The sequence below is a fragment of the Limanda limanda genome, chromosome 12, assembly GCF_963576545.1.
Source record: "Limanda limanda chromosome 12, fLimLim1.1, whole genome shotgun sequence".
NCBI classification, from domain to species: Eukaryota; Metazoa; Chordata; class Actinopteri; order Pleuronectiformes; family Pleuronectidae; genus Limanda; species Limanda limanda.
In genome coordinates this window covers 25,431,781-25,443,216 of record NC_083647.1, presented here as the reverse complement: position 1 = coordinate 25,443,216, position 11,436 = coordinate 25,431,781, and the positions used below count along the sequence as shown (strand labels likewise).

At 42.8% G+C, this 11,436-nt stretch overlaps 1 protein-coding gene across 1 annotated transcript; it reads right to left on the bottom strand.

Moving 5' to 3' along the window:
• Window positions 1–2,394: 2,394 nt before the first annotated feature.
• On the bottom strand, window positions 2,395–6,442 carry LOC133015432 (SERTA domain-containing protein 3-like). Its single transcript, XM_061082625.1, has 2 exons — window positions 6,283–6,442; window positions 2,395–4,931 (listed from the first exon to the last, which is right to left on the bottom strand). The coding sequence occupies exon 2, from the start codon at window positions 4,925–4,927 to the stop codon at window positions 4,163–4,165; it is 765 nt and encodes a 254-aa protein (XP_060938608.1). The 5' UTR covers window positions 4,928–4,931; window positions 6,283–6,442; the 3' UTR covers window positions 2,395–4,162.
• Between the last annotated feature and the right edge of the window lie 4,994 nt (window positions 6,443–11,436).

The window sequence follows — 11,436 nt, the reverse complement described above, 5'->3', positions numbered from 1 at the left end:
GTAGATATCTCCCTGTGTCCTGGAGCTCGTATCTGATACGTTTCTTTTCCTACTCAACAGTGTTTATCTTTGCAGTTTGTTGAATCAACCAACATGTAAACATACAAATAACCAGTAAAAGGCCTGATTGAGTCGCCATGGCTGCTCCGTTAATTGAGTTTTCCACGGAGCAGCCATGTGGGAAGCTTTGTGTTGTTGTTAATTAGACTAATTACAGACAGTAAATGACATTAAATGGTATTTTATTAGATTATTTCCATTTAGTGAGAGTTTTACATCTCAGTTACTAGAGTTCAAACGGCCAAATCGCTCCCTGAGCATCTTCTGAATTACATAAAGTTCATAGTTTGATAATTTGCAGATAATATCAGTTTTTTTGTCACAGAGCATTTTCCCATTGGTTCTTTTGAAGTAGAGCTTTTCATGCAGCAGAGGAGAAGGTGAAACACGAGTTGCAGCTTCTCTCTCAACACTTTCCTGGGCTGGGACAGTTTCCCGTGAACTAAGTGACTCTGGGAGGAACCTCGTTAACTCACTGGAACAACCTGTGGCTCTTATTCCAGCAGGAAGTGATCAGATCCGACTCCCTGGATCCGACTCCGGCTCCGGCTCCTGGTGATGCAGCTGCAGAGACACAACACGACAACAACAACAAACACCACAGGACACAAGTTCTGAATCTGCACAGTCATGCTCACCACCAGCTCACTCCTGTCTTTACTGGAAGCCTCCTGCAGGGGGCAGCCTCTGCTTTCCTTTGACTCCTCTGTCTTGTATGAAGAGAGCACAAAAAAGGGCTCGTTGTTGCCCTGAGCTGAGACTCGCAGGCTGAGCCCGGCCTGTGAGGACCTCTCCTGGTCAAACGCTGCAGGTTTTACATGTTGAATGATGTCGGAATATAGAAAATGACTTCATGACAATTCACTCGTAGTCGGAACAACAGCTCTGACCTAATCAGGTATTAACCCATAAACATCATAAGCTCTAAATTGTAGATTTTAATGTCGGATGTTTTCTTTTATGTCATTTACAAACTACGTGTCCATGTTTAAAAGCCATTCAGATGTTTTTAGGAACAATATGCTCATTATTATGCAGATTTCTTTAAAGGGGAGTTAAGGTTTTGTTTTAACACATAAATTCAACACGTTTTGTTTACAGCGTCCGTGTTTTTCTCACATTCCGACGTTGAAGCAGATGAAATGAAGCCGTCAGAGGTTAAAGCTTGGGTTGGTAATCTCAGACCAGAAGGCAAAATGAAACCGAAACATCCCACATCCTCCTCTGGGTAAACTTTTCTCCGGGTTTTACCCGCAGGTCGTGTCTGAAAACGGCCGATCACTTTATCCAGACTTAATAAAGTGATTGGTTGTGTTTGTTCGATCCTTTGAGGCCACTGGCTTTTTATATCTTCACCAAAACCTCTGGAATCTCCTCTTCTTTCCAAGTTAACTTCTTCGTCTTCGTCTTCTACGTGTCTGGCTCCTCTTCTTCATCCTGAGATGTTTGTGTCCTTCCAGTTTCACGTCCGTCACGTGTTAGAAACCTTATCAACACACATCGTCCTGCTGTTTTCTCACATGGACTCACTCTGACATGTTACAAGGGGGCTGACACTTCTCTCTCTGGACTATTTCAGGAAAACGTACAGGTCTGAAAGCATCAGGTTCAGTCCGATGTGAAGCCTTTCAGAAAAGACAGGATTTTACTGACGCCTGAGAGGAATGTTTGCCTGTGAGGCAACACTCAGGGCATAAAACAACAGAGCAGCTCATTGTTTATGCATGGCTGCTGCACAGGCATGTTTTTATATGTTTTCAGAGGTTTGCCGGAATATCACATAAAATATGTGTAATTATTAGTTTTATTGTTTGTCTTTAATATCTTTGACCCGACAAACGACACAAACCAGTTCAGAGTGTTGTTGTGTAAATGGAATAACGACTCGCACCGTGAATTCATTTTCTTTTACTGTATCATTGAATAAAATCTATAAAATATTCCACAGAAAAATACAATACATTATTAATTATCCTCTCATTACCCAGAATCCTTCAGTTACATGTACAACACACAGCTTGTGCTTTAAAGACCCAAACAATTATAAATAACTCTTTATAGCTTTCTGTTGGTTATAGATTATGTAAGTGGGGATAAAAACCAGCAGGTCTTTATTTCTCAGGCTGAAATCCAGCTGATCCCAACACTGTCTGTGCATCAGGAGCGAAAAACAAGTTGTTGTCGAGGCAGCAGCCGGCTCCTCCCACGCCTCCTGTGATTGGACCCTGGGCCGAGTCGGGGCAAAACAAGCTTGAAACTCCTCCCACTGAGCGAGTGACGCAAGCCTCCACCCCCTCCGCCTCCTCCTCCTCCTCCTCCTCTTCCTCCCACCTCCTCCTCCACCACTGCTTGTTTCTCCCTCCTGGCCCGGGCGGCCACCTCCTCCCTCAGCTCGTTCCCTGTCAGGAAGCGTTAAGCTCAAACGCCGGCAGCGAGCAGAGAAAAAACAAAAGGGCCGAGAAGAGGCAGGAAACAATGACGGTTCAGAGGCTCGGTGCTTTTACATAACACCCCCCCCCCACTGTTCTTCGGTTGTTTTATCAATGAGGCTCGAGCCCAAACGGCCACAAACGGCCCAACACAAATAATAGAAAACCAGTAGTAAGGCACATTGTGGACATGAGACCAGAGACGAGGACGGATTACTTTGGTCGTCCAGCGTGGCGTTGGATTATCAGCCCAGTTCACAAACAGCTGCAGATGGAGTCCACCAGTAACACGGAGTCACGGGAGAGTCCGGGTCCACTGACACACGGAGGTAGAACAGGAGTAAACCACAGGAAGTGAAGGTCGAGCATCTGGACTCGTCGCGACCTTCCGATCTCTTTATCTCTCAGACGCGAGTTTCAGGTAGAAACACATAGAAAAACATTTAACAATAAAAATTCACATGACCAAGGCCATAACACGACACAGGCATCTGCTGTCATTTACAATTCTGCGACATGGCGAGGTCGTGGGCGGGGTCGAGGTCGTGGTCGAGGTCGTGGTCGACCCGAGGCGAACGTCTCCTCGGTCAGAAGCAGACATTATAAATAAACAGTTGGATTTGAAAACACCAGCTGCCGACGAGGAGTAGCTATTCACGTGGCGTCGTCATGGTGACAGGATATTACTTGTACAGTTCGTCCCGATCGGTGCCACAGGAGGGGTCAACAAAAGCAAAATGGCCGCCGTCACGCCGCGTAAACGATAAGTTACAGTCGATCCCGTACAAACGACAAATTCACAAATATAATCTGCTGCGGCTTTTCATTCATAAATAAGAATGAAGCCAGACCAGCTCCTCTTGTGATTGGACGTGGGCGGGGCGTTCGTGGGTTTGAGTCGACGCTCGTTTCGGCTTCAAGGATCCTACACGGTGCGTTCAAGTCCCCGAGCCGAAGGGAAACCCTCTTCAAGTAATCGAAGGGATTTCAATTAATAATCAACCCGGGGCCGGACTAACACACACACGCCACGGCGGCTCAGGTTCCTTCTTCCTGAGCAGAGGATTCACTCACTAACATAAAAACTTAATTTAAAAAACAAAACAAACAAAGAAAAGTGACATTAACACTCGAGACGTTTCAGATTCCACCTGCGTTTGTTGATTTAGGGGGAAAAATCCACTTCTGACATTTGAACACTGTTCAATGGCTTCGAGCCGACGTTACATCACTTCCCTTCCGGGTGCTGCAATGTTCCTTTTTCACAGATTACTCAAAAGACAACCTGAAGCCGGACTTTCTGTCTGCTGCTGTAAAGTGACAATTATAGAATATTTGCTTAAATAACTGATTCATCATTTGGTCAATAAAATATCAGTAGAAAGTGTGAAACAGTAGAATACAGAGAAAAGCTGCAGATTCTCTCGTTTGTCCGATTTTTCTGGATTTTTCCACCTGAATGTTTGGTCTGTTTCTCTCGGTTGACGCCAGAAAAACAACGCAACGTGTTTTAAAATGAATGTTTCCTTCACAACAGCAAAACTCATTTTCATGTCAAATGTCAAATGGAGCCTTGAATGGAACATCATCATCGACCCTCACGTCAGTGTTTGAGAAGCTGCTCGTCCTTGATCGATCAAATGTCGTAAACGTCCACGACTTCCTCCTGGAGGTCACGACCTCACCAGGATCTCCATGATGTGGTCCAGATCATTCAGACTCCCTGGGGAGCCGTGGCCTGGCGAGCGCATCTTCACGTCCTCGTCCGCCCACAGCGACGCGCTCACGGGCCACAAGGAGCTGGTCGACCACGCGGGAGGCAGATCTGAAGTCTCGTACATGGACGTGTCGATGTCCTCAAAGATGTCGTCCAGCGTGAGGTCGCTGAGGTAGCCCATGGCGTTTACTGCATCACTGAAAGCACTGATGGTGGCGGCGGCGGGGGGGGGTTTCTGCTGGTCGGCCGAGCTGTCCGCCTCCTGAGAGGAGAACTCGGGGGACAGCGGTGGAGACAGAGGCAGGTCGTCCCTGTCCTCCTCTGCGCACCCCGGGCATGTCACCGGCCCCTCCTCCCTGAGAGGACGGGAGTCCGGGTGGACGCCGTGGAGGGGAGGGTCCGGGCTGCAGGCTCCACCCCCGTCGCCCTGCATGTCCTCCTGGATCTGCCGCAGCGTGTTGATGAGCAGCACCGAGCGGCGGAGGCTGAGCTCCATCCCGACCTGGACCCGCTGCAGCTTCTCCAGACAGAGGCCGAGCACCCGCTGCCGCTGCTGCAGGTGGGTCGGCTCGGATCTGGGAGGAGCCACAAGGAGCTCCACCTCCTCATGTGACTCCACCTCCTCATGCTGCTCCTTCTCCTCCGTCACTGCAGCCGGGACCATCTCCACCTCCAGCTCCTCCAGGCAGCTCCACTTCCGCTTCACACCACGACCCAACATGGACCTTCAGCATCAGAGAGAGTTCATCAGTTAGAAAGTGATCAAACATCATATGAGGACTGATGTAAAGCAGCTGATTCCACATCTTAACAAGATTAGTTTTGGTGTAGTTTATTTCGCACAACTTAAATACAAACTACATAAATAAAAAGTTAAAATACGTGTGGGGGGGGTCGGAACATAACACAAAGTTGGGGACACAATTATTTTCAGGATCAATTTCTTTGTAAACAATTTCTTGCTTTATTCATTTTTGAATCCCTTTTAAATCCGAGCACCAACCTTTCAAACTTCGACTCTCCCGTTCACTTTACATACTAACCGACCAAGTACTAACATTAAAGTTTCTCACTGATATTCATATGACACAGCGTATGGAAGGTGGGTGTGAGGTCGGAGCTGCTCTGAGTCACATTCAGACACAGACTGACTTTACTCATCATGACACATCACCGTCTCACACACGTTACTCATGACAAACACAATTAAACCCTTTTAATGACAGTTTCTCACGTGAGCAGAATCAAGCTGTGATTTCATATCACGACACATTCAAATGCATGAAGAAGAAACTCAGTCCTTCACTTTAAAGCCTTTAAAATTAAACAATAAGACAATAATTCAACTCTAACTTATTAATAAACCCTTAATACAATATTAGTTATTGTACTCAGGACACCCAAGAGCGACCCATAACAGATTCAGCTCAGAGTAAAGTGTAAAGTATCCTCAGGTCTAAAGTATCTTCATGTGTAAAGTATTATCATGTGTATAGTATACTCTGATGTAAAGTATCTTCATGTGTAAAGTATTATCATGTGTATAGTATACTCTGATGTAAAGTATCTTCATGTGTAAAGTATTATCATGTGTATAGTATACTCAGGTGTAAAGTATCTTCATGTGTTAAGTATTATCATGTGCATAGTATACTCAGATGTAACGTATCATCAGCTGTAAAGTATTATCATGTGTACAGTATACTCCAATGTAACGTATCATCAGCTGTTAAGTATTTTCAGATGTATAGTATCCTCAGATGTAAAGTATCTTCAGCTGTAATTTATCCTGAGATGTAAAGTATCATCAGCTGTAAAGTATTCTCATGTGTAAAGTGTTTTCATAAATATATACCTTCAAGTGTAAAGTACCTCTCAATGTTAAGTATCATCAGATGTAAAGTATATTCAGTTGTAAAGCATCTTAAGATGTATAGTACACTCAGATGTATAATATCGTCAGCTGTAAAGTATCCTTAGATATAAAGTATCATCATGTGTAAAGTACTCTCATTTGTAAAGTATCATCATGTGTAAAGTACTCTCATTTGTAAAGTATTATCATGTGTATAGTACCTTCAGATGTAAAGTATCCTCATGTGTAAATATCCTCAGGAAGTATCCTCGGGTCTAAAGTATCCTCGTATATAAAATCCTCGTATATAAAATCCTCATGTATGGAGTATAGTAAAGTAGAATCATGATAAGTACACGGTGTCGCGTCTCCTCGTCTCTTCTTCTCTTCGTGTGACTTCGTTTCTTCTCGGAGAGGAATGTACTCTACACATCGAGGGGGCGGGGCCTGAGCGCAGGGCCGCCGCTTATTGGTTGAGTGTGACGCAGTTCAAGCCTCCGCCCCCGCGTCTCACGGGGCAGCGAATGTGCGGCCGCTGCGTTCAGGGGCGCGTCGGACAAACCAGCATCATATCTTCACAGGACACGTGAGCGGCCTGAGTGGAGGAATATGATGAAGGGAAATGGAGATTTTTCTTACAATGCCTGCGTTAAAAAAAACGATTTAAACATATTTATGATATGTTTGGTTTATGGTCATTAAAGGGATAGTTCGCCAATTCAAATCCAGCTGAAACAGACCGAGCGTCATGTTTTTAGACTAAATGCCCTTTAAAATTACGTTTTAAATGCTTTTCTTGCCCTGTTGGTGTGTTTGAAGCTACTGGGGTCATACATTTCCTTTGGGATCAATGAAATATTGATCTTTCTATCTATCTATATCTGTCTGTCTATCCGTCTGTCCGTCTGGTTTAATCTTTAGCTGTGCTTCATATTTTATAACCTGATTTCTGTTTTGCATGTAAAACCATGAGCTAAAGAGAAACTTATATATCTTAGTTACGTTAATAGTGGATTCAAAAGTGTAATGTTTACCCCTGGAGTGTGGAGAAATAGATATGCAGCTGCAGGAAATAGAAAAACTCAAGTTTAGTAAAAGTAAATATAATCACGATACCAGAGCGATTTTGAAATAAGCAGAAATTCCAAGTGAAATGTGTTGGAATCCTCGTGTTTTTCAAATACGTTCAGGCTTTAAAGCAACATCAGACATCATGTGAAGTGTCAGCGAGTCCCTGAACGCAGCGTTTTAAAGAGACAGATGACGCAGAGGGGCGGATGTGACGGAGGAGCGGGGGAAGGCAGTGACCATATAAGGAAACTGTTCATTCACAGTTTTTTGGCCTCTTCCTCTTGAACCTGCCACAGACTCGAACTTCTTCTTTTCTCTTCTCAACAGAAAGTAAAATGTTCAGCTGCTGCTTCGTCGGCTGCTGACCGACAGTTACACACAAGTGTTAGGAACACAACGCAAATACACCCTGAAGAACACAAACACACAAAATACTAAATGTACCTAAAGTAAAAATATACAGATAAACTATGTATTTTATCATTTGCACTTGATTACACTTTATGATCCTTTCACTTGTCTTGAAAACTGCTGCTTTTTTGTTTTGTCCTTTCTTTGCCCTGTTTGTTTTACAGATATGGCTCAAATTATATAATCAATAAACTTGAGTCTAGAAAACCACACATTTTCCAATATTTCTCACATAAGAACAAATAATTAAAATGATTGTTGTGTCAAGATTTGACTGCAAAGAGTCATTCTGGAGACACAGCTTGTTAGTAGCATTAATTCATTATTGGCTCCTGAATATTAAAGGCTATCATCACTTCAATGTGTCATTGAAGAGCTGGATCATAACTACTTGTGTTACGTCTCATTCAGAGCAATCGATCGTAATTCATCAGAAATAATGAGAGTAACTTGGCTGTTGTGTGGAGAGAAATTCAAAGTGTGCTGTATTTACTCTCACCACAGAAATGTTTCTCTATTAACTCCCACTGAGTGAAAACTGATTAACTGAACAATCAATTAGACAAACAAGTTTCACTGATATTAACCCGATTAAGACAATAGTCTCAATAAGACACTGATAACAATAAACAGCATTTTCTGACTAACTGTATAAAATCATGTGGCGAATATTCTGACCTTGTATACGTCTTAATTGCATAATTTTTTCATTGCTTTTCACAACATTGGCAATTCTGGTGAGAATGACGAACATATGACGCAGCGGATCTAATTTTCATGAATATTGTCCATTTAAAAGTGACATTTGCCTTTCATTAGTAACATTATTGTATTGATAAGAAGGTAATTGATCAAACAAATGCATCAGTTGGATTTGAGTTGTTCCTCTAACATGTGAGCGTCCCACTGAAGTCAAACCCCTGGAAGTGAGTGGAGCCTCGGCTGCAGTGAGACCTTTGTCCTCCGGCTCCCTCACGTGTTGACGCTGGACCGTGAGATTCTGCATTAGATATGCAAGAGTCACAATGGATTCCTACCGAAGGGGACTATTGTCTGTGGGGGGGCACAGACAACCTGTTCACAGCTGCGCAACACTAAAGCCATTTTAAAACATTCTCTTAATAATGAATGGCCCGGTTCAGGCGAGAAGAGAGAGGCTCTCCATGTTCTCAAACATGTCCCAATGAAATTATTTTCTCATAAAGTCTCGTCTGAATCAGTCAAAAGGTATTTGTGCATAAAATTGTGGCTTCTCTGCATGTTGGCCGGCCGCCTGGTCCTGGTTAGACTATAGTTAAAGATTAATGGCCTCTTGGTGAGTCAGCAAAACTGCAGCCGGAGGGAAACGAACGACTCAGGCTCAGAGACGATAGAGTTTGAAGAAGCAGCAGCACCGGAGGAAACCGGCTGAATGTGATGCAGAGAATCAGTGCAGGGTTTTAAAATGTGCACTGGAAACACATCTGCTCCAGCATGTGATGTTCCAGTGGGCGCGTTGATCAACTTCTGACGTCTGGAAGCAGTTAACTCTGAGCTGCATTATAATAAGAACCTGCTCTGCTCATAGTGCGTGTATTGTGTGTTTGTCAGGAGGCGACACTGCGTAGAAAGTCTTCAGGGTTAATGAGTAGCACCAGGCTGCTGCTGCTCTCGTGGTGCCTTCAGGTGCTTATCAAAAGCTACAGATCTGAAGTCCACTCGACTGTTTGTCACATTCAAAACCAACAGTTTGGTTGGAAATAAAATAGTACTTCCATCTCCACTGCTTGTTTCAAACTTGTTTACCTGTAAGCTGAAAGGTTGTGATTTACAAACCAGATCTACAGTTGTTTCAGGAAAATAACTAATTTTTAAAAGTTCAGTACATATTTTATGACCCATTTCTAACATGGTTCTGCAGGTTTAATGCTTTTTAAATATGACAGATATGAAGGAATATTTGGGTCACAAATTAAATCACACTTCCTCATAACTGAAGATGAGGTGGAGAAAAAAACCTGGAAACACAACCTTCAATAAACACACATATTTTTACCTGTTAAAAAGGTTTTTAGTAGTTTTTCCTGACTCTTGTTGAGGGTTAAGGACAGAGGATGTCACACCATGTTAAAGCCCTATGAGACGAATTGTGATTTGTGAATGTGGGCTATACAAATAAAACTTGATTGAAACTTGACTTCAGTACGTGTACAATACGTACAAGAGGTTTTAAGACACTGCAGCAGTAGAAATAAGTGACAAAAGTATATCATCAGCTTCAGTTCTTGAAGCTCACACACATTATTTGCAGATTGAAATCACACCACACACTCTATAGTTGCACCTTTTATTATAAAAAATATTTACAAAGATGCTACAATGTTTTTTCCTTAATATAAAAAAATGCATACATTTTACAACGGTAATTAGTCTTTGAAGTTCTAGCTCCCATTCAGACCAGAGTGACATCCTTCAGGAGTGTTGCGGTAAGGTATTAAGCGTGTCGTAATACTGTATTTTATTCAATACATTTTGTTTGCCTGAGTTAATCTCTTCATCACGATAAGGAACAATTTGGAAAAATGCATTTGATTTTCCACATCTTTAGGAGAAAGGCAACTGTTTGCATAAAGGAATTAAAGGACATTTGAGTCGCATACAATCATTTTGAAACACGTATGACAGAGCTGCATAGTGATTTGAATAGAAACCCGGTTGTTGTTGTTGTTATTACTAATAAAAAAAAAAAAAAAAAAGTGAGGAATAAATAGGTACTGCATTCAAAGCGGAGGGCGAAATTTGGATAAATATAATTTCATCGGGCCAATGACGTCAATATGGCATGTCTGTACCTAGATATAATAAATACAATAAATAAAACAACAATAAATTAGATGGGTTAACACAAAGACTTCCTCATCTGTTGTAGTTCTAACAAATGAGAGAAAGAAATATGGCTTCTTGATGCAGTTATCATCCGGGGTTTCTCCAAGCGCTTCAGAAAAAAAAGCTGCTATTATTATTGTTATTAGATCTGTGAAGAAAAGAAAAAGGGCAGGAAACCAACTTCCACTCGTCCGCTGACTCGTGTGAAACTCGCCAGAGGACGAATGGGCGGCCGGAGAGTCCCCGCCCACGTAAAGCTTTAGAGGAAATGACAGAACAGCGCCGAGAACGTGTGACCATGACACCTGCTGCAGTTGACTTGTTATACCAAACCATGGGAAGACACTGTCTCGAGTCTGGCTACATTAAAATTTTTAAAAATCCCGGGGAGGGAACAAAAACAATAATAATATCAAATGATACTTGCAAAATCCCCCCAGCTGTATAATGCAAAAAAATATATTTCTATATACACATACGTACATATACATATATTCCATTCATAATTGCTCAAATCTTTAGGAAAATATGCATTGATTCATAGATTTGGATTTACAATTTGTTCTGGTTTCTGATGCGTGTAGTAGTGTGATGAATTGTTCCTCAGTCCACGTAACAATAAATAGAAATGGACAAAAAGATGGCAGAGAGTACGACCAGAGGGAGGAGCTAGTTATGACAGAATGAATGACAGACGTAAACATGGAAAATACGTAAATAAGAATGCATCATGGTATAGGTAATTTATCTTTGCCCTCTCGCGGGTGCCGCGGGGTTTTGGATTTCATCGACAGGGTAGGAAACTAACGGCGTTGGGGGTGGGGGGGGGGGTGGGGTGGGGGGGGGGGTGGGGTGGGGGGGCGTGTGAATCCCCAAATTTATTGATTTCACCCTCGACTCCTCAAGCGCCAATTGTTTTTGTTCAGTAAAAGACGAACGAAGGCCCCAACCCGACTCGGAGGAGACGGACTCCCTCTCCCGCAGCCGGTCCCCAGCTCTACTTGGCTTGCTGTTAATTTCCCAATTTG

Coding starts and splice junctions, on each gene's coding strand:
- LOC133015432 (XM_061082625.1), bottom strand. CDS start 4,927: ATGTTGGGTCGTGGTGTGAAGCGGAAGTGGAGCTGCCTGGAGGAGCTG.